The sequence below is a fragment of the Acomys russatus genome, chromosome 26 (genome assembly GCF_903995435.1).
Source record: "Acomys russatus chromosome 26, mAcoRus1.1, whole genome shotgun sequence".
In the NCBI taxonomy this organism is placed as follows: Eukaryota; Metazoa; Chordata; class Mammalia; order Rodentia; family Muridae; genus Acomys; species Acomys russatus.
Window position 1 is genome coordinate 30,688,994 of NC_067162.1, and position 23,583 is coordinate 30,712,576.

A 23,583-nucleotide genomic window follows, 5' to 3' on the forward strand; every position below is an offset into this window, starting at 1 on the left:
CCCAGGGTCCTCCTGTAAGGGCAGCAAGTGCACTTAAACACTGAGCCATCTCTTCAGCCCCCAAACAAATGATTTTTTAATTTATTTTTCATTTTTTATATTTTTTGGTTTTTCGAGACAGGGTTTCTCTGTGTAACAGCTCTGGCTGTCCTGGACCTTGCTCTGTAGACCAGACTGTCCTCGAACTCACAGCGATTCGCCTACCTCTGCCTCCCAAGTGCTGGGATTAAAGGTGTGTGCCACCACTGCCCAGCAAAAATTCTTTTTTTAAATACATCTTTTTTTTTCTTTTTAAAATTAATTTATTGTTTTGCTTGCATGTATGTCTTTTTTTGGGGGGAGGGTGGTTTTTTGTTTTTTGTTTTTGTTTGGTTTGGTTTTTTGAAACAAGGTCTCTCTGTGTAGCCTTGGCTGTCCTAGACTTGCTTTGTAGACCAGGCTGGCCTGGAATTCACAGTGATCCGCCTGCCTCTGCCTCCCAAGTGCTGAGATTAAAGGCTGCCTGTATGTATGTCTGTGGATGTCAGATTTTGGAGTCACAGACAGATGTGAGCTGCCATCTGGGTGCTGGGAATTGAACCTACGTCTTTTGGAAGAGTAGTCAATGCTTTTAACCACTGAGCCAACTCTCCAACCCCTTTACAAATTTTTTTTTGAGACAGGGTTTCTCTGTGTAGCCTTGGCTGTCCCAGACTCCCTTTGTAGGCCAGGCTGGCCTTGAACTCACAGCAATCCACCTGCCTCTGCTTCCTGAGTGCTGGGATTAAAGATGTGCACTACCAAATCCAAGTTTGCTTCTATTATCTTGTGACTGTGAGAAATGCTGCAAGTATCTCTTTTTGGTTTCTTTCTTTCTTTTTTTGGTTTTGTTTTGTTTTGTTAAAGTTTTTTGAAACAGGGTTTCTCTATATATCATTGGCTGTCCTGGACTTGCTTTGTAGACCAGGCTGGCCTTGAACTCACAGTGATCCACCTGCCTCTGCCTCCCAATTTTTTTGTTTTGTTTTGTTTTTGTTTTTGAGACAGGGTTTCTCTGTGTAGCCTTGGCTGCCCTAGACTTATTTTGTAGACCAGGCTGGCCTCAAACTCAAAGCGATCCGTCTGCCTCTGCCTCCCAAGTGCTGGGATTAAAGGCATGTAAGATCTTACTTTCAGTTGGAATATATGTTCAGAGGTGAGATTGCTGGACCTTTCTTCTACCCCTTGGTACTGAGTATGGAATCCAGGGCCTCACACAATGTAGGCAGGCTACCTCCCCAGCCTTTTTAAAGAAAAAAGGGAGCAGGGTATGATGGCGCACACCTGTGATTCCTGCACTCAAGAGAAACCCTGTCTCGAAAAGCAAACAACAACAACAACAACACAAAAAGAAAAAAGAAAGAAAGAAAGAAAAGAAAAGAAAAGAAAAACAGGGTTGTGAGATGCTCAGTGGATGTAGGTACTTGTTGCCAGGCCTGAGCCCCAGTTCCATCCCTGTGTCTCACACGGTGGAAGGATAAAATGGGCTTTCTCAAGTTGTTTTTGATAGCCACAATTGCACCATGCACATATACACATAGCATATGTACAATAAATAATGTCACAAAATGGTTTTTAAAGTAAGGGGAGGAAGACATTTCACAGCAGTCTGTGGCCTTCAGACACAACTTCATGGGCAAATGCAGCTACACACACACAAACACACACGCACACACACGCACACACGTGCGCGCATCCATTCACAGAGCACATGTACACCTGGAATGCTTTCCCACATGCCCACTACCTTTTTGCCTGTTGGACATTGCCCACCTCTTGGGGTACTACAGGACTTCTTGGGGCACAGAATTGTAACTATGCGCCCAAAATTGATTGTGGTTGTTTGTTCAGAACTGGACATTAGATTTTTGATGATTTGAATGTTGTATGGAAAGAATAGGCACAGAAATACATAGAATGAAGCTGGGCGGTGACGGCCTTTCATCCCAGCACTCGGGAGGCAGAGGCAGGCAGATCTCTGAGTTCGAGGCCAGCCTGGTCTACTGAGTGAGTTCAGGACAGCCAGGGCTACACAGGGAAACCCTTTCTCAAAAACCCAAAAAAAGCCATCTCTGAGATGGCTCAGAGGTTAAGAGCACTGACTGCTCTTCCAGAGGTCCTGAGTTCAATTTCCAGCAACCACATTGTGGCTCACAACCATCTATGATGAGATCTGGTGCCCTCTTCTGGCCTGCAGGTGCACATGCAGGCAAAATGCTGTATAAATAAATAATTTATTTTTTTTTGTTTTGGTTTTTTGAGACAGGGTCTCTGTGTAGCCTTGGCTGTCCTGGATTCACTTTGTAGACCAGGCTTACTTCGAACTCATAGCGATCCGCCAGCCTCTGCCTCCTGAGCACTGGGATTAAAAGTGTGCGCCACCACGCCCGGCTAATAAATCTTAAAAAACAAAACAAAAACGTAGAACATGTGTTTAACCTACATGCTGCTTATGTTGAGAGAAGCCACACAGATGGCGTCAGGATCCTTTGGTCATCATCCTTTCAACACCCATATGTCCTATACATGTCATGGTATCCACCAGGCGTAGCGAGCAGTTCGCCGAGGCTCACAAGAGGTCAGTGCGCGCATGAGTATCTTGGAGGAGCATCTTTTCCTGTCTTCTTCTGGGTGCCCAGAGTTCATGAGCTTCAGCCTTGTCTTCCACATCTGCTGAAATAATCACTGAACAAAGCAAAACAGTGTTGTATCCACCCAGGACTTACCCATCAGGAGAGATCATGTTTCCCTCCATTTGTAATGCCAGTTTTGAAGAAATCTCTTTTTCTGCCCTGAATCTGCTGGAGTGTCTTACCCAGGTGGGAGGCTCACCTCCTTGTTTATATACAGTGAGCTGCGGAGACTTTCCTTTCCTGTGTTTGTGCCAGATCTTCCTCTCTGGGTGTTTATTCTCTAGTTCTAATTTTGTCTGCTTGCCGTACTTAGTTGTAGGGGATAGCACAGTGTGTCCCCAAGGCCATGGTTTGTGGCCAGTGTTGTGCTTAGTGGCTAGACAGTGGCCATCGGAATGTAACAATGTGGGAGCCTGGTGTCCAGGCTGACAGTGTCTTTTGATTCTTATGCAGGAGCTGATTGACCTCAAGATGCTTCAGTGCAAGCGAGTTGTGAATGGTAAGTGCAGCCCTGACCTGCAGCGCTGCCTCAAGCGGACCAGCCACTGCCCTTGCCTGAGAGCCTTCCTTTTTATATTATGTAATTGCATAGGTCACACGTTCCCTCAGGAGCAGACACTGCTCTTCAGATGCAGGCACTTGAGCTGTATGTGAGGTCCTTTGGTAGAATGCTTACCTACTGTGCTTGAAAGATGTGATCCTCAGCATCACAGACATAAATAAATAAACGAATAGTCAGCTGTGGAACTCTCGGAATGCTGTTCTCTGATAGACTTGAAAACACAAGAAAGTTTCCATATTTCGTAGTATAGATAGTACCTAGGGGCCCTGGACTAAGGATAACTTTAGTACTGGGCCCAGTCAAACGTGGTAGTTATGTGACGTCAGGCAAACCTCATGTCTTCTCTCCATCTGTTTCTTTTTCTTTCTTTCTTTTCTTCTTCTTTTTTTTTTGAGACAGGGTCCCCCTGTGTTAGCCTTGGCTGTCCTGGAGTAGCTTTGTAGATCAGGCTGGCCTCGAACTCATAGCAATACACCTGCCTCTGCCTCCCCAGTGCTGGGATTAAAGGCATGCGCTACCACACCTGGCTTCTTTTTCTTTTTTATTTGTTTGCTTTTGCTTTTGTTTTGTTTTGGGGTTTTTGGAGACAATGTTTCTCTGTGTAGCCTTTGCTGTCCTAGACTCCATTTGTAGACCAGGCTGGCTTTGAACTCAGAGATCCGCCTGTCTCTACCTCCCTGAATTCTGGGATTAAAGGCATGCGCCACCATGCCTGGCTTTATAGGCTTAGTTTTACTTAATTCATAGAGTAGGATTGTGGCTCTAAGGCATTAAAGTAAGCACTTCGCACCACTTAGGCTCTGTGGAAGAAGTTGTGATGGATTGTGATTCCCTTCTGCTTTGTTGATAGATGGATTGTATTTTGATTAGCACTGTAATCTTTAAGGATCTAGAGGGTTTGTTTTTTTTTTTTTTTTTTTTTTAAAGACAGAGTTTCTCTGTGTAGCCTTGACTATCCTGGACTTACTTTGTAGACCAGGCTGGCCTCGAACTCACAGCGATCCGCCAGCCTCTGCCTCCCGAGTGCTGGGATTAAAGGCGTGCGCCACCACGCCCGGCTGATCTAGAGGGTTTTTTGTTTGTTTGTTTTTAAAGACAGAGTTTCTCTGTGTAGCCTTGACTATCCTGGACTCACTTTGTAGACCAGGCTGGCCTCGAACACACAGAGATCCGCCTGCCTCTGTCTCCTGAGTGCTTGGATTAAAGGTGTGCGTCACTATGCCCAACTAGCACACCATTTTCTCTTAGATTTTTTTTGTTTTGCTTTGTTTTTTGTTTTTGAGACAGGGTTTCTCTGTGTAGCCTTGGTTGGTCTAGACTTTTTTAGTAGACCAGGCTGGCCTGGAACTCACAGAGATCCACCTACTTCTGCCTCCCAAGTGCTGGGATTAAAGATGTGTGCCACCACACCTGGCTAGATATTTTCTTACCATCTTCAGCTACCACTGTCAGGAATCAACTACCTTTACCAACAAGCCATCCCTTTACCCCACCTTTAGAAATATGCGGTATTCACCAGAGAAGATTCCTAGATGTGAGCCAATAGAAAGTCTTTATTAGCCAGCCGGCAACAAATGGGGGGTTAGTGAGTCCAGTGTTGCCCTGAGCTTTTGTCATTGTGAGGTTTTAATCAGAAAAACCATGTTCTGCGTTGATATCCTTCAGTTACCAAGCACAGTTAGCCAGAAACAGAACTACAGAAGGCAAAGAGCAAGGTTAGTTCATTTAGAGACTTTCCTGGAACCATGGACTTGGGTAGATTAGGCCTTTGTTTTGCTTTTGGCAGGGGGTGCTGTCTGTGAGCTGAGTTTACAGCCTGAATGGTACTTCCATCATGGCGTCAGTTGTGCTGAGGTTAACTGCTTATGTGTTGAGTGCTGGGATGTCAATAATAGCCTCCATTTGTGGGTGTGCTTTACATGCTTTCCAGATCGCCTGTATTCTTAAGATAGTCTTTGCCACAGGCGTGCTCAGTCATCTGCCACATTGGATCTTTTAATGTAGAAATCTTCTTTGAAAGTTAATAATACTGTGTGTTTCTCTTTGCTGGGTAATGGTGGCGCATACCTTTAATCCCAGCACTAACTATGAACACTTTAGGATTGGAGAGATGTCTCAGCTGTTAAAGGTTAGGCTCATAACCAAAAATACAAGAACACTTTATCTTCTTTTTCTCTTCCTTCCTTCCTTTTTGTTTTTGTTTTGAGACAAGGTCTCTAGTAGCCTCGGCTGGCCTTGAGAACTCACTTTATCTTCTTTTTCTCTTCCTTCCTCTCTTTTTGTTTTTGTTTTTCTTTTGAGACAAGGTCTCTAGTATCGTAGGCCGGCCTTGAACTCACTGTGTAGCTGAAGATGAGTTTGAACTCCTGATCCTGTTCTTCAGCCTTCCAAGTGGTGGGATTACCAGTGAGCACCACCATGGCCCTTGTTTGACCTCAGCTGGGAAAGAGACTCAATCTACTTTGCCACATTTCATCTGTCTATAAGTAACTAGAAATATCCAAAGTATTGATTTGCAGGTCATGAATAAGTAAGTGAACTTACAAACATTGCGACTTTAGGTAAAAAGGAAGGTTGACTGATGTGCAGTCAATCTCCACTCATGCTCCCTGGGCGCTACATAAGTAAGAACTGATAACTCTGCGAAGCCTTGGAGAGCTACTTTCTAGAGCAACTTGGGTTCAAGAATCATCTATGTTTCTTCCTCCTAGATAAAATGCTAAAAGCATTTTTCCAAAATTGCAGAACTAACTGTAAACATGTCATTTATCAAATAATCCTAAAGTGAACTACCATCACTCTGAAAGCAGACTCAATGCAAAGCCAAAGTGCATATTTCTGTCTTCAGGAAGAGTGTATCTAGAACCCACTGTGTTCTCTTTCCAGATTGTGGCTTTGCTGTGGCTTGCAAAGCTTAGGCTGGGTTGAACTTGCATTTTAACTGTGTGGTCCAAGCCTCTGTGTTTTCTTGCAGAGGTGCTCGGCACAGTGGACTTTGTTGCTCCTGATGACCGAGTAGTCTTCCGTACGTGTGAAAGAGAACAGAGCAGGGTGGTCTTCCAAATGGTAAGAGGCACCTCCCACTCCAGTGTCTAGATCCTTGTGAGGCTGCCTGTTCCCTGGGATTTCCTAATTCCTGTTTATGTCTGCCAGTGTAATACACTGCACAGTGGTGGCATCCTATAAGTAATTGGCTTGATCCTTTTTCAGGGATTCGTTCATGGTTGGGTGCACTGTTGAGGACTGTGGAAACCAATCTGTTGCAGTCTACCCATCCTGCAGTCTTATACTTATTTGATTATGAATAACCAATTTGCCCTGGCTTCCAAATTAATTTTTTTTTGAAATTTTTTCTTTTTTTTTTTTAAAGATTTATTTATTTATTTATTTTATGTATCTGAGAGCTCTGTCTTCATGCACACCAGAAGAGATAATCAGATCCCATTATAGATGATTGTGAGCCACCATGTGGTTGCTGGGAATCAAACTCAGGACCTCTGGAAGAACAGCCAGTGCTCTTAACTGCTGAGCCATCTCTCCAGCTGAATTTTTTTCTTTTTATTAATTTATTCTTGTTACATCTCCAAATTATTTTTTTTAATCCCTATGGTTGATTATTCTGGCAAAATTTGCTTTTGTGTAGTATGTATCAAAGGACTTAGGTTTTCTAGAGTAGTTAAGATGTATGTTACAGGCCGGGCGTGGTGGCGCATGCCTTTAATCCCGGCACTCGGGAGGCAGAGGCAGGCGGATCGCTGTGAGTTCGAGGCCAGCCTGGTCTACAAAGCGAGTCCAGGACAGCCAAGGCTACACAGAGAAACCCTGTCTCGAAAAAAAAAAAAAACAAAGATGTATGTTACAGATGTAATTATAATTATAATAAAGCTTTTCTCTTTGTTGTCTTTAATTTTTGTTTTGTTTTGTACTGTTCTGCTTTGTTTTTCAAGACAGGGTTTCTCTGTGTAGCCCTGGCTGTCCTAGAACTCACTCTGTAGAGTTCTAGAGGCCAGGTCAGGCTGGCCTTAAACTCAGAGAGACTGGCCTGCATCTGCTTCCCAAGGGCTGGGAGTAAAGGCATGTGCCACCATCACCCGGTTAGCTTTTTTCTCCTTTTTCAGGCATAGTTTGGTGTTTCTTTTCTTTTCTTTTCTTTTTTTTAAGAAATAGCTCCTGAATGACACTTAGATATTTTTAAAATTCAGTAGCAATGGGTATACAAAATACATGGCAAAATGTTAATTATAGAATTTGAGTGATGGGTATTTGAATAAGTGCTATACATTTTTTTCTACATTTTTGGTGTGTGTGTATGTGTGTGTGGGTGTATGTGTGGGGCGTGGGGGGGAAGTTTATGTTTGGTATCTTCCGTGATTGCTCTCTGTTCTGTTTGTTGATTGAGGCGGTGTCTCTTGCTGAACCCAGAACTTGCTGATTTGGCCAGCTTGCCCCAGGGACCTTTTTAATTTTTGGCCTCATGAGCACTGAGATTACATGCAGGGTGCCACTTCTGCCCTTTTTTAAAAAAAATTATTTATTTATTGTATATGAGTGCTCTATCTGCAGAAGAGGGCATCAGATCACATTATAAATGGTTGTGAGCCACCATGCAGTTGCTGGGAGTTGAACTCAGGACCTTTGGAAGAGCAGGCGGTGCTCTTAACCACTGAGCCATCTCTCCAGCCCCTCTGCCCATTTTTTAAAATAGTATTTACTTGTGTGTGTGCCATAGGAAACAACTTGCAGACTCAGTTCTGCGGCCATATGTGTCCCAGGATTGATATCAAGCTGGCATTTTTGGTAACAGGTGCCTTTACCCACTGAGCTGCCTTTCTGGCTCCCATCTGCTTTTTAGGTGGGTACTAGTGATCAGAATTCTGACCTTCATGTCACACAGCAAGTACTTAGCTACTGAGCCGCCTCTCTAGCTCTTGCCTTTTTTTTAATGTTTGAAAGTAACCATGACACTAATGAGATTGTTTAGGTCTTCCAAGCCTATCTTCTTCCTTTGCTGGGGAGCAAGGCTAGTGTGCTGCTCTTTAAAAAAAAAAAAAAAAAAAAAAAAAAATATATATATATATATATATATATATATATATGTACATACATATATAAATTTTATTTTATATGTGTGGGTGTTTTGCTTGCATGTGTGTCTGTGCACCATGTGTGTTTCTGGTGCCTACAGAGATCGTTGGATGCCCTAGGACTAGAATTATAGATATATGGATGCTGGGAATCAAATTGGGGTCCTCTAGAAGAGCAACCAGTGCTTTTAACTGCTGAGTCATTTCTCCAGCCCCAGGAGGGCCTGACTCTTACACTTGCTGTCATATGCATATGCACACATGTACGTATGTGTGTGATACCAATAGGTATGTTTGTCTACATGTGTGCACTTGTGTCAAGACAGGTTGATGTAGCTTCTTGTGTTCCCAGGGGACTTCAGACGCAGAGAGAGCCCTTGCTGTGGCCAGGCTTGTGTAAGTTCTTCCCTCCCTGGGAATGCCTTGTCTCTTCTGTAAGCTGTGACACCTCAGTGTCATTAGCAACCTACCTTTTGTGTCCTAGCCCCTTACCTTCTGTTTTGAGGTGAAGCACACTGGGTTTCTTTCTATGTGGTATCTGAAGGCTGGCCTGGGACTGCTGTATACCCACTGTGGTTCTATTCCAGAGATCCTCTCTTGAGCCGTCATTTTACTGTTTATTCATGGGTTTTCCTTTCCAGGAATTCCTTTGGGAGACTTTAACCCTCATGAGATGTAGATAAGATCCGTTCCTTCCTGAGGTAGCAGTCAGGAGAGTACATGGTTGAAGTGGGGGCCTTTGGAGTTAAAGCAGAGCTCATTTGGAATTCTGGCTTTGTTATTTGCTAACTGTATAAACTTAGGTAACTTAGCTACTGTCATTGAGAACTTGGTTATCTTATCTATAAGGTGGTGCCTATCAGCATCTGGCATTATAGGATACAGCAAATGAAATAATGTATGTCACGTCTACAATATATGCACATCATGAGTGCTTCATATTAGCGCTTGTTATTGATGACAGTAAGAGGAAGAAAGAGTTCAGGCCTTAATTGCTGCAAATCACAGACCAGTGAATGAGGTGAGGGTCCTTCTATATCCCAGAACTGTTTGCAGTAAACCAATTGTGCAGCTCAGCAGATGAAGCCGGTCTAATACAACGACCAGGAGGACCACCAGCACCTCCTCCTCCTCTTTTTTTTTTTATCTTATGTATCCCAGGTTGGCCTCAAACATGTGGTCTTCCTGCCTCCACTTTCTGAGTGCTGGGATTCCTTGTGTACTACCATATCGGCTCAGCTTAGGAACTTGCTTCCACAGAAGACGATGTGCTCTGCCAATGGCTCTGTGCTCATGCCACCCTTCTACATTGACGGACAGCTCCCACTGCCCTAGTCGGAACGATAGTCCCAGGATGGAGTTCTGACCCGACCCGACCCTCAGCGTAGTAAAGCCCTCTATATCCACCTCTTTATAGATGTGGGTTCTTTATGTCTTTCTTCTGGGGCTTGGCTCAGATGAGGCAGTTGCAACTGGGACATGGGCTTCTTTCCTGATTTTCAGCTTTTGTCATTGAGAATTAGTGTGTTTTACAGGCCCAGAAGGCCCAGGAGTCAGGAGCCCAGAACCCTTTACCTTTCATCTATTTCTTCTCTCGAGTAGAATGTTTACTACCTTTTCTGTTTCGTGCTTTTCCAGAGAAAATGATGTAGCTGGTATCGATGTCAACATGGGCTGTCCAAAAGAATATTCCACTAAGGTAAAGTGATTTCTTTAGACTCCTTATAATTACACTGTGCAGATTAAATGAGGCTAGCTATTACAGCACCTGGCTCCGGCCTAGATTCTATGCTGAGTGAGGACAATGCTCAAAGGGATGTTATTAAGCTAGGTATGATGGCACACAGTTGTAATCTGAACTTGCAGCGGCCGAGGTAGCATGCTGATGAGCTGAGGCTAGCCTGAGCTACAGGATGACCTTTATCTTCTGGTCCGCCAGTCTTTACTTCCCAGGTGCTGGGATTGTCGGCGTTGCCACCACATTCAGTTTTAGGAGATGCTAGGGATTGAACCCAGGACTCGGTGTTTGCTAAGCAAGCGTCCTATGAAAGGAGCTCCAGCCCCAGCCCATTCACTTTAGGCCTAGTGAATTTAGACTTTTTTCAGATTCTATGGGTCAGCAAACTGGCTCAGTGGATAAAAGTGCTTGCCACACAGGCCTGATGTCATGAATTCAGTCTCTGTGGGAAGATAATAAACTCCTAGAAGTTGCCCTCTGACCTCCACACATGCGCTGTGGCGTGCATGCGCCAGCCCCCTCCATACACCCCGCATATACATAGTAACAGCACCTCCACACATGCGCTGTGGCGTGCATGCGCCAGCCCCCTCCATACACCCCGCATATACATAGTAACAGCACCTCTACACATGCGCTGTGGCGTGCATGCGCCAGCCCCCTCCATACACCCCGCATATACATAGTAACAGCACCTCCACACATGCGCTGTGGCGTGCATGCGCCAGCCCCCTCCATACACCCCGCATATACATAGTAACAGCACCTCTACACATGCGCTGTGGCGTGCATGCGCCAGCCCCCTCCATACACCCCGCATATACATAGTAACAGCACCTCTACACATGCGCTGTGGCGTGCATGCGCCAGCCCCCTCCATACACCCCGCATATACATAGTAACAGCACCTCTACACATGCGCTGTGGCGTGCATGTGCCCCCTCCCCACATACCGTACGTATATACAGTAACAGCAAATAAAACTAAGCTTGTAATGATGCTCTTTAGGGCTAGGCAGATGGCTCAGTGGTTAAGAGTGCTTGCTGTTCTCTTAGAGTACCTAGCTTCAGTTCCCAGAACCCCAGTCACACAGCTCATAACCACCTGTAACTCCAGCTCTAAGAGACCTGAACCCTCTGGGCTCCAAGGGCATGCCCACACATGTGGCACACACATACACAAACATAAAGAAGAAAAAAACCCAAACCTCATATCTCTACTCCCCACTCATGATTTATTAAACCTACTCATGGCAGCTAGATAATGTAGCTTACGACTGTAATCTCAGCACTCAAGATGAGGCAGGAGGATTACAGTGAGTTCAAAACTAGCTTGAACTCATCCAGGGTTATATAACATGATCCTGCATCAACAAGCGAAACTCAAAGTAATTCATACTATTGTCTAATACTTCAGAAATATAGACAGTTATGAAAAAGACATATTGGTAAGCAAGCTTATTGTCAAGAGACAACCATTGGCAGGAGTGATGGCTCAGCAGGTAAGGGCATTTGTTACCAGGCCTGATGACCTGACTTTAAACTGAGAACCCACATGTAGAGGAAAAGAACTGACTCCTGCAAGCTGTCCTCTGATCTGTATACCTGTACACACACACACAGACAGACACACATACACAAAGACACACAGAGCAAATAAATGTTGAAAAGTTTTAAAAGAAAGAGAGCCATTGCTAGCCAGGCATGGTGGCACACGCCTTTAATCCCAGCACTCGGGAGGCAGAGGAAGGCAGATCACTGTGAGTTTGAGGCCAACCTGGTCTACAAAGCTTGTCCGGGACAGTCAAGGCTACACAGAGAAACCCTGTCTCAAAAAAAAAAAAAAAAAAAAAAAAGCCATTGCTGTCATTGAATTTTAAGTTGTTCTGTGAGTTGGTAGTTCTCATTTGATGAACTTGTTTTTATTTTGTTTTGTTTTGAGACAGGGTTTCTCTGTGTAGCCTTGGCTGTCCTGGACTTGCTTTGTAGACCAGGCTGCCCTCAAACTCACAGCGATCCACCTGCTTTTGCCTCCTGAGTGCTGGGATTAAAGGCGTGTGCCACTACCGCCTGGCTCTGACTCAACCTATTGAGTCTGTGTGCTACTCTGCTCAGGTGGGCCCCTTGTGTTCTTTTTGTTGTTGTTGTTTTGTTTTGTTTTTCCAAAACAGGGTTTCTCTGTGTAGCCCTGACTGTCCTGGACTCGCTTTGTAGACCAGGCTGACCTCGAACTCACAGCGGTCCACCTGCCTCTGCTTCCAGAGTGCTGGGATTAAAGGTGTATACCACCACCGCCCAGCTGGGCCCCTTGTCTTAAAGAAACAGTGGATGGTGGGCTCAGTTTGCTGTGGCTCTGAGATTTTTATGGGGGTGTGAAGTCCTAAAAAATAAAATTTGTAGTGCCCATTTTTAGGTTGGTAAATGGTTTTGCAAATATGGTCAGACTGAAAGTTTTTAGGACTCATCACATTCTGACTCCTGATGGGGCCTGCGGTGTGCACAGATAACGCCACCTTCCTCTGTGGCTAGGGAAATGCCCCTTCCAGTGGACCTTGGCTACCTTGCTGCTACACTGTGTTGCCATTCCATGGTTGGGGCCATCTCATTCAATCTGTGTGCTTCTCCTTAGGGAGGAATGGGAGCTGCTCTGTTGTCAGACCCTGACAAGATTGAGAAGGTAAGTGACAGTAGGATCCTCAAATGTGCTGTGACTCTCCCCCTCATCCGGGTTTACTGATGTCGACCTAGAGTCTCTATCTGGGGCCCAGAAAAATTTTTACAATTTTATTTATTCTTATGTGTTATGGGTGTTTTGCCTGCACATACGTCTGCACCGTGTACAAGCAGGGCCCAAAAAGATGAATGGATCCCTGGGAGCTGGGGTTACAGGCAGCTGTGAGCTGCCTGATGTGTGTGCTGGGAACTGAACTTCAGTCCTCTGCAGTGCTAGAGAGCCTCTTTCAGATGTGTGGCAGACAAAGGCAACCTCAGAGCTGTAGCTCTGAAGCCCCTGAGGCCCCTACCCATGGCATTGGTGCTCTTTTCAATGACACCTTATGCTAAAGGTGGCTGTGATAGCTCTTGAGTTTCCAGCCACCATCCAGTCACTACCTGGACCTTAGAAGCTGCAATCAGATGCCCTGTGCAGAATGGAGGGCGTAGCTATGGATCTCAGAATGGTTTCCACACTTGAGTAGGGGATGCCTCAAAGGAGCTGATGGCTCATGTGTGTACATAGGTGTTTTCATTATCCTCCATCCTTCTGACTTCTTAGGCCAAGGATGTTGGCTCTGCCCGTTCCCAACTTCAATGAGGCACATTCAGCAAGAGGCAGCAGTGATGCACTCCATGTCAGAAGCTTACTTCACTCTCCTACAGTCACAAGGGGTTTACCTCATGAAAGGGAGGGTCCAGGTTTCCACCATGCAGTTGGATGTGACTTAGAAGATAGGGCAGGGCTCTTTCTTTTCAGGTCCTCATTGTGCTGACAAGCTGGGTACTGGCTGAGAGCTTTGTGGGTACTTTGAAAGTTTTCTCAAAATAAAGATGCTCAAATAGAGTCAGCAAGAAGCTTTGGAAATACATAATGATGGTGGCTTTACCCCTTTATGAGTGTAACTGAATTACTTACACTTTAAAGTGTTTAAGCCGTCGGGCATGGTGGCACACACCTTTAATCCCAGCACTTGGGAGGCAGAGGCAGGTGGGTTGCTGTGAGTTCAAGGCCAGCATGATCTACACAGAGAAACCCTGTCTCAAAAAAAAAAAAAAAAAAAAAAAAAAAAAGAAAGAAAAGTGTTTAAGGCAAGTGTGGCGGCAGATACCTTTACTTCCAGCACTTGGGTAGTAGGGCAGAGACAGGCGCATCCCTGAGTTTGAGACCAGACTGGCTCAAGGACAGCCAGGACTGCACAGAGAAACCCTGTCTCAAAAAACGGGGAAAATGGCCAAGGCTACACAGAGAAACCCTGTCTCGAAAAACCAAAAAAAAACCGGGGAAAACGGTAGCAGACACTTATATTCTCAGTACTGAAGAGGCTGACGCAGGAGGGTTGTGGGCATCATACACTGTGTAAAAGAGTCCAGGACAGTGAAACCCATCTCTAAAGCCAAGAAGTTAAGGGTAGGACAGAGCGTATAATGGAAAATTCCTTTCCTTCCTTCCCTTCCGTTTTTGAAAGAGAAGGGATCTTAGTTATTCCAGGCTAGCCAGTGGATCTGGTGAGCAAGCCTGCCCATGGTTGTAAGTGTTCCCCACTCAAATGTGGGTTCCATCTCTGGCCCTTTTTCTACTCTGTCAGAGAGGTGGCATGATTCAGATTGGATGGTGGGGTGTCCGTGTTTCATGCTACCACCTGGCAATAAGGCAGCCTCAGGTTGCCTGCTCCTCCCTCCTGTGATCTTACCAAGTGACTGGGCCTTTCATGTTCCTAATTTTCCTCCTCGTCTCTGTTTTTTGTTTTTTCAGGGAGGGTTCGAGACAGGCCTTGTTTTTTTGAGACAGGGTTTCCCTGTGTAGCCTTGGCTGTTCTGGACTCACTTTGTAGAGCAGGCTGGCCTCAAACTCACAGAACTACCTGCCTCTGCCTCCTGAGTGTTGGGATTACAGGTGTGTGGCACCGTGCCCAGCTTTATTTGTTTATTTATTGATTTGTGTATTTTGAGATGTAGTCTGGGCTGGCCTTCTCCTCCTTATTTAATCAAGAATGACCTTAAACTGCTCCCCCTGCCTCTAACTCCCAGGCACTGAGGCATGTGTCACCATTCCTAGCTAGAGTGAGAATGTTTGTGACATATCCTCTGGGCCTGCCAGTCCCCTTCCTTAAGGCACAAATGCCTCTTTAAGGCTCTCCATGATGGCTCTGGTCTAGTCTGCTGTCTGAGGCAGCACCAGGAGACTGCTCCTTCCTGCCTGGCCAGCAGGAAGGGTCTTGCTGGTGAGCTACCTGCCTTTCTTGGCCTGAAGTCTTTCTTGAGTGGCCTGCTTTAGCTCTTAGATAAGGCCTGTTCTACTATAACTGGCTCTCTGCTGCCCCCATCTGTCCAGAACCCAGGTAAATGCAAGTGCCCATGCCTATCTGGTAGCTGCTGCCTAGGAGGCATCTGTGCTGTTGAGATCACCTTCCCGCCCCTGTGCGTGGCCTGGCAATGTTGATGTAGGAAGAAGATAGCAATGCCACAGACATCCTGGGCCATTTATATCTCCTTTGATCTCTGAATCTTGTGCTACCTCTTTAACTACTTTCCTGTGTGACTTCTTGATCTTTCTTTACAACCTTTTAAAATTATTGTATAAGAAGCAATTAAAAATACATCGACTATGTTGTATTTTCCTTTTCTAGTTTATATATTTATATATCTGACACTTCGAAAGATAAGGTTTCATGAGGATAGGGCCTAGGCCCTTAAAGACCTTTTTTTGTTGTTTGTTTTTGAGACAGGATTTCTCTGTGTTAGCCATGGCTGTCCTGGACTAGCTATGTGGACCAGGCTGGCCTCGAATTCATGGAGACCCATCTGCCTCTGCTTCCCAAGTGTTGGGATTAAAGGCATGAGCCACCACCACCTGGCTTAAAGACCTTTCTTCTTCTGTAGTTCTTAGGATAGCACTGAAGGATATTCCTTTTACTCCGAAAAGAACCTGTGAGTTGTTGGGCAGTGGTGATGCATGCCTTTATCCCAGCACTCAGAAGGCAGAGGCAGGAGGATCTAGAGTTCGAGGTAGCCTGGTCTACAGAGTGAGATCCAGGGCTACACAGAGAAACCCTGTCTCAAAAATAAAAATAAATTAAAGCCAGTGTGTTCATATGTGTTCATAACTAGGCCTAAACCTGAGGATTATACAGAGTGTGTTGTACAGCGGTTGAAAACACAGGTGTCTAAGCTCTGTCCCTAGAGACCCATTCAAGAAATAATGTGGTGGGTCTGAGAGCTCTCCAGGTAATTCTGATGGTTTTCCTGGCAAAGACTCGCTGTGTTCCACACAGGACTCCATGCAGGTCCATGCACTCACTTCTTCATTCAGTGTACTTAACGTGTGTGTGTCTATATCTCTATATACCAGGCAAGAACTTGCTAGTGTTGAGAGTTTGGCATAACCCTTACACCATGAGTTTACATGTAAATACATACAACAGATAAATGCAAGTATGCTGGTCCTCTCCTGGTACTATTGCAAGCAATGTGGTGGCTTGTTCCGGAAGAGATAGATGCTCCTGTCTCCTCCTCTTTGCAGATCCTCAGCACTCTTGTTAAAGGAACACACAGACCTGTGACCTGTAAAATCCGAATCCTACCATCGGTAAGGATGTGTCACTTGAAGGTCTGTTCTCTGGGTGGTGTTGGATCTGGCGGTGGAGCTGAGCCTGTGTTAGGAGTCGACAGCTCCTCCATTGGGTCCATAATGACCTTTGTTGTGCTCTTTCTTACTCAGCTAGAAGATACCCTGACTCTTGTAAAGCGGATAGAGAGGACTGGCATTTCAGCCATTGCAGTTCATGGGAGGTGAGTGGTCCTTCTCAGCAACTGACTGGCAGGGAGATTCCTCAGCCATCCTCATGGTCTACCTGAAAAACAGCTTCTCTGTGTCTGTGGTCTACCTCTCTCTAGCTTCTGTGAATCCAGAGAACATTTAAACTCTGCAAGGGCTTGCATTTGTTCATTCATTGAATACCTTCTAGTGTAGGCACAGCTCCAAGCATTAGAAGCCCTTGCCTTTAGGATGTGTAAGTGATAGAAGTCATTCAATGTGCTTAAAATTGTATCACATACCCAGAAGCAGAAAGAATCAAATGGTATATACTCACTTATATCTGCATACTAGCCCAAGGGGCATGTCCCACGAAAGCCTTCACTTACCAGGAAACTGGGACAGAGGGGAAGGCATCCTATTGGGACTCTAAATGAGAGACGCATGGGAGAACAGCAAAATAAAAGGATCCAGAGGGTCCTAGAAATCTACAAGTAGAACAATATGATAGGCAGATTTGGGCCCAGGGGTCCCGCTCAAACTAAGGCACCAGCCAAGGACAATACAGGAGGTAAACTTTAAACCCCTTCCCAGATCTAGCCAATGGTCAGAATATTCTCCACAGTTGAGTGGAGAGTGTGATAGGACTTTCTCACGTGTTCTGGTGCCTCACATTTGACCATGTCCCCTGGAGGGGGAGACCTGGTGGCACTCAGAGGAAGGACAGCAAGTAGCCAAGAAGAGACTTGATACCCTATGAGAATATATAGGGGGACGTAATCCCCCCAGGAACAGTCATAGGGGAGGGGAATAATGGGAAAATGGGGGGGGGGAGGAATGGGAGGATACAAGGGATGGGATAAACATTGAGATGTAACAAGAATAAATTAATAAAAAAAAAAAAAAAATTGTATCACATAGCCAGGAAGTGGTGGAATTAGAATTTTGAATCTTAGGGGTTTTCCTTCCCTCCCTCCCCCCCCTCTCTTTCTCCCTCCCTTCTTTCCTTCCTTCCTTTTTTATGAAGTTCCAGGGATTAAATCCAGGGTCTATGCCTTTAATCCCAGCACTTGGGAGGCAGAGGCAGGTGGATCTCTGTGAGTTTGAGGCCCACCTGGTCTACAAAGTGAGTCCAGGACAGCCAAGGCTGCACAGAGAAACCCTGTCTTGAAAAACCAAAAATCAATCAATCAATCAATCCAGGGTCTTCTACATGGTAGGCAAGTGCTTTACCACTGAGGTAGATGCCCAGTCCATTTTCTGTTTTTCATTTGGTTTTGTTGTTGTTATAGTCTCATAGAGTCCAGAGCGGCTTCAAACTTGACACATACCTGAGACTGGCCTTGAACCCCTGATGCACTTGCCTCCACCTCCTAAGAGGGGATTATGGCATTCTCTCTCTCTTTCTCTCTCTCTCTCTCTCTCTCTCTCTCTCTCTCTCTCTCTCTCTCTCTGTCTGTCTCTCGGTTTTTTGTTCTTTTTTCTGAGACAGAGTTTCTCTGTGTAGTCCTGGCTATCCAGAAACTTCCTCTGTAGACCAGGCTGGCCTCAAACTCACAGAAATCCGCCTGCCTCTGCCTCCCGATTACTGGGATTAAAGGCATGCACCACCACTGCCTGGCTAAGCCTCTCTTTTCTTGAAGACGGGTTCACTGTACAATCTAAGCTGTTCTGAGCTTTCCGTCCTTCTGCCTCTGCCTCCCCAGTGCTGGAATTACAGGCATGAGCCAGCACACCCACTGAATCTCTTTTCACTGATTTTTTTTTCCACTTCATTGAGCACTGGCTTCTCCCTTGAATGACCCCAAGCAGATGGCTATCCTTTTAAAGGTACTGCCTTTCTTTGCTACCCTTGTTGGACTGCCAGCTGTCCCGTGTCTGCCTTAAACAGTTTTTGTGTCTGTAGCTCATGTGTTCTCTATTGGGAGCTGAGTCTTTTTTGTTTGTTTGTTTTGTTTTGGAGGGTTTCTCTATGTAACAGCTCTGGCTCTCCTGGCTGGCCTGACTCTCCTGGTCTTACTTTGTAGACCAGGCTGGCCTGGAACTCACAGAGATCCGCATGTCTCTGCCTCCCAAGTACTGGGATTAAAGGCATGCATCACCATACCCAGCGGAGTCTTTTCTTTAAAGATTTATCTTATTTTTAAGTGTGTGTGTGTGTGTGTGTGTGTGTGTGTGTGTGTGTGTGTGTGTCAATGCAGAGTCCAGAAGAAAGTCTTGGGTCCCCTGGAGCTGGTGTTCAGGAGGTTGTGAGATGCTTGACTTCGTTGCTGGGGACTGAACTTGTGTCCTCCATAAGAGTAGTGTGCACTCTTATCTGCTGAGCCATCTCTCCAGACACACACACGCACGCACGCACGCACGCACGCACGCACGCACGCACGCGCGCAGGAATGCATGCATGCATAAATTTATATAGATAGGATAGAGGGGTGCTCTCAATGTTGCCGCTGACTAGGCTAAATCTCACTGTACAGCCCAAACTGACCTTGAATTCATGGCAAATCCTCTTGTCTCAGTTTTCCAAGCGCTGGGATTATAGGCATGAAAGAGGGCCTGCTGAGCCAAGGTGTTTCCGAAGGCTGTTATCTTCCTGTCAAACTTGCTTCTTGTACCTAACATGCCTTTTTACATTTTTTTTTTATAATCCTGCTTAATAGACTTTGGCTGAGGTTCTTTTTGGGAAGCAGGGGAAACTCAGGGGTTGTATAGGAACAGCCAGGTTGCTGCTTATGCCTGTTACTAAATTTTGGGGTATATCCTGAACAGCATACAGAACAGTAAAGTGGAGCTGCCTGGTTTGACACTAGGAGGGTTTGGGGGTGACCGATGCCCACATCCTGGCTTCCTTGCTGAGGCTTTAGACTCAGTAGCCTGATTTGAAATCCCAGTTCTGCGCTTGCTGCCTGTGTATCCTTAGGGAAACCACGTAACCTCTCTGATTGACACACTCCTCATCTGGCAACTAGCATAACTTCTGCTTCATAGTTATTTTGAAGCTTTTATAAGATAGTGGATATACAGCCTTGTAAACAGTATTAAGGAACCTTACTTTTCCCAGAAGTCAGAGGCAATTGGAAGACAGATTTGAGAGAGTTTAAGGAAGGACTTTCTGACCATCAGAAAGTCAGCAAGTACAGCTGTTTCGTATGGTGTAAAATCAGCTGCGGGGGCTGTAAGGAGTCAGAGGAGAAGCTGGATTGGCAGGCTCTTCTGAGAAGTCAAAGAATATATATATATAGCATAGGAGCTACATTCAAGCGAGAACTGGCTGGTCACCTCTCCTGCTTGCCTTCATGTATAGCTTGGGCGTCACTGTGCATACCTGAGATTTGCTTACTCATGCACAAGAACTTCTTGTTGTTGACCTTGGTAGGAAGGGGCCCTGGGTTGTGTCCTGCTTCTTCCATGGCTTATGGTGAGGGTCATGATCTGTGGTCTGCCCTGGTGGCTCCTGGAACAGGGCCTAGCCCATGTCAGGTGCTTCTCCCAAAGATCAGCTGTGCAACTTGGCCTCAGCACAGGCAGCTGTGTGGGAGTGGCCAGTCTGAGCAGTGGCAGCTGTTCCAGGTCCCTGGGGAAGGGCAGGGCTGGGACTGTAGGGGCAGCATTTTTGTGACACTGTCTCTTATTTCTGGCAGAGGCAAAAGGAAGCCAGAAAAAAGCAGTGTGACCTTGGGAAGCTGGCCACCCACATTGGTCCTCTGCAGCCATGTCCCGTCTTCAGGCTCCTAAGAATTAGACTTAACCTTCTCACTTTCTTGCTCCTTAGGACAGAGCTCTTCGCCATAGGTCAGGGAGGCCATTCCCTGCCCTAGGTAACCACTTAGCTATCTGATCTGCTTGAGGTTAGGAAGGACAGTAGGGTTTCAGGAATGATAAAGCCTTTGGGCCTCAGCTCCCAGGCCCTATCTCTCTCCTTTATCTTTAAGGAATCGGGAGGAACGGCCTCAGCACCCTGTCAGCTGTGAAGTTATAAGAGCCATCGCTGAAACGCTCTCCATTCCTGTCATAGCCAAGTAAGCCTCCATCCTTCCTCCTCTGTGCGCCACCTTATAAAAAAATGACTTGTACTAGCATAGAAAACTGGGGTGACAGAACATGGAAAAACTTATATAAGCCAGGCATGGTGGCACACCGCCGAGTCAGAGGCAGACGGATCTCTGAGAGTTCAAAGCCAGCCTGGTCTACATAGGAGTTCCAGGTGTGACAGGAAAAACTCTGCTTCTCTCAAAACAAACTCCAGTCAAAACCAAAACAAACATGGGGCTGGTGAGGTTGCTTAGCTGTGAATGTCAAGCCTGACAACCCGAGTTCATTCCTTGAGAGAACTGAACCCTGCGACTTGTCCCCGGACCTCCACTTGGGTCATATCATATATTTCTCCCATCCCCAACCAGCCAGATAAATGTAAAAAATGAAATCCTTTAAAAGACTGACCATAAAGGAAAGGGGCAGAGGGAATGGAGCAGCAATATAAAGCTAGGAGTGAGCCTGTCACTGGCATTTGGAGCTAGCGTTCAGGGGATTCTCATGGTGGGCTAGACTGTGAGCAGGAATAAGACTGGAGAGGGAGCCGAGTGTGGCAGCGCACACCTTTAATCCCAGCACTTGGGAGGCAGAGGCAGGTGGATCGCTGTGAGTTCGAGGCCAGCCTGGTCTACAAAGTGAGTCCAGGACAGTCTCTGCCTCCTGAGTGCTGGGATTACAGGTGTGTGCCACCACGCCCGGCCCAAGTGTGAGGTTTTGATGACCACTCCTAGACTTAATGGTAAGACTATATCTAGTCCTCAGTGTTGGCCACCTAGGAGTCCAGCTTAGCCTCGTACCTTAGGACAGCTCAGACTTAGGGAGCTAGGATGTTGGAAACAGGGATGTCTTGAGGAAAGCTACCTCTGACAGGCTTGGGGAAGAAGGTTGCTAGGTGCCATGTTCTCAGAGAAAGAAATTTGAGAGGTGGCTTGTAGGAGTAACTGAAGACTTTGGAACTCGTTATTTTTCCTGTTACCTCAGGGTCCTCCCAGCATAGGTGTCTCTGGACTGCGCCTGCTACCCAACTGTGGGTGAAATAGTTGTGACTAGACAAAGTTCTTAGAGCCGCAGGGTAGAAGGATTGTTTTTACCATAATCATCAGTGAGTGTGTCCTTCCTTCACTCTAGGTTTGCCTTAGTCCTTAGAGGGTCTATGGACAGCTTCTCAGCTTGGAGTTTTTTCTGTGGCCGTAGTTCCATAATTTTTGGGCTTTTTTTTTTTCTCTTTTTCATTCTTTCTTTCTTTCTCCCCGCCCCTCCCCCTGAGACAGGGTTTCTCTGTGTAGCCTTGACTGTCCTGGACTTGCTTTGTAGATCAGGCTGCCCTTGAACTCATAGAGATATATCTGCCTCTCTCTCCTGAGTGATGAGATTACAGGCATGTGCCACCTCGCCGGGCTTTAATTTTATATTTTAGACAGGGTCTTTCTATATAGGCCCCCATGCTGGTCCTAGAACTGGCTACATAACCCAAGCTTGCCTTGAATTCATGAGCCTTAACCTCCTGGGTGCTTGGATTGGAGGTGTGTGTGTGTCATTGTGCCAGCTGATGTCTCAGCTTTAGTCCTACATCTTCAAATATTGTCTGCCTTTGGCCACTGTTTTGGGTAGTAAAGAAGAAAAGTCAAATCTCTAAAATACCTCTCCTCTGGCAGACGTGGGGCAGGCTGTTTTATGTATTATTTTGTGTGTTTCACTTACCAACAGGATATATATTGCTTCATAATTACTTTGTTAACGTTCTGATAGTTGAAGGGACTTAGCTAAAGCCATACTAAAAATGAATGGCAGATCTGGAAATCACCCTTCCTGGACATATTGGTAGGTTTCATTATCCCCCCTGTTGTTTTTAGTGGAGGCTCTCATGACCACATCCAGCGACATTTGGACATAGAGGACTTCCGGCGAGCCACAGCTGCCTCCTCAGTGATGGTGGCTCGAGCAGCCATGTGGAACCCCTCTATCTTTCTCAAGGATGGCCTTCGGCCGCTGGAGGAAGTCATTCAGAAGTACATCAGATATGTAAGTCTTTGCCCTTTCCTTTCTTTTCCTTTTTAGTTTTGGCACAGAGTCTCATAGCTCAGGCTGACCTCCAATTCCTTATTCTTCTGCCTCTGCCTCCTAAGTATTGGGATTACAGGCATGTGCCACCACACCCAACTTGAGAATAGTCTTTTCTTTTCTTTTTTCTTTTTTTTGTTTTTTTGAGACAGGATTTCTGTGTGTTAACAGTCCTGTCTATCTTGGACTCATTTTTGTAGACCAGACTGGCCTCGAACTCACAGCAATCTGCCTGCCTCTGCCTCCCTAGTGCTGGGATTAAACATGTGTGCCACCATTCCTGGCTGAGAATAGTCTTTTCTAAATCAGTTTCTTCTCTCTACGAGTGTGATAGTTATGCTAAAGGATTTTTTTTTCAATGAGTTCATTGGGTACAGGCCTGGGATGCTGGGACTCTCTACCGGGCTGCACATGGGCAGAAACAAAGAGTTGTTCTCCAGTTCTTCAGTTAGTTTGATCTGAGCTGCAGTTCCAGGCCTCTTCCTGGGTAGTTTTCAACCTTTGTTTTCAGCTCCAAGGGTCACTAATGTTTGGGGTATCTTTGCTCTCCTCAAGCTATGGCATTTGGGTGTTTTTATGCTTGTTAAACTGGGCTGGTAGGAGGAAGCATGTGTCCCGTCTGGGCAGCGTCTGTCCTAGAGCCTCCTTTCCCCAGTGCTGCAGTATTTATCCTCTTGGCTCTGGGTGTCCTGGTGGCTAAGTTGGTGACTGTTGGCTCTTCAGCAGTCCCAATCAGCTACAAAGGGCTTTAGCTCAGCCCAGGTCAGCTGTCCAGCTCTTCTGGCCACCTGGCAAGCGTGTGGCCGAGAAGATGTGTTCAGCAGTGCTGAGCCTGCTCACTGGGTGAAAGGTGATGCTATCACTCCTGTTCAGCCATCCTTTGGCAGCTATCAAGAGGGTGTGTTGTCACGGAGAAAAAGAGTAGCCTCAAGCATCAACATGGATGCTTCTGGTCTGATCGGGTACTTTCTGGGCCAGACAAGCTGA

The 23,583-nt window shown here is 45.9% G+C and overlaps 1 protein-coding gene across 3 annotated transcripts in view; it reads left to right on the forward strand.

Annotated features, from left to right (window-relative positions):
- Dus2 (dihydrouridine synthase 2) overlaps nt 1-23,583 on the forward strand; it is a 40,981-nt gene that overhangs the window by 10,486 nt on the left and 6,912 nt on the right. The window contains exons 3-11 of one of the 3 annotated variants that reach the window (XM_051169075.1): nt 3,105-3,150; nt 6,188-6,279; nt 8,650-8,693; nt 9,936-9,996; nt 12,664-12,711; nt 16,270-16,335; nt 16,468-16,538; nt 20,436-20,522; nt 22,389-22,557. In XM_051169075.1, coding sequence (XP_051025032.1) covers nt 3,105-3,150; nt 6,188-6,279; nt 8,650-8,693; nt 9,936-9,996; nt 12,664-12,711; nt 16,270-16,335; nt 16,468-16,538; nt 20,436-20,522; nt 22,389-22,557 — 684 coding nt within the window. Of the gene's footprint in view, nt 1-3,104; nt 3,151-6,187; nt 6,280-8,649; nt 8,694-9,935; nt 9,997-12,663; nt 12,712-16,269; nt 16,336-16,467; nt 16,539-20,435; nt 20,523-22,388; nt 22,558-23,583 lie in introns of those variants that run through there. The other 2 variants (XM_051169076.1, XM_051169077.1) reach the window with 2 other exon arrangements.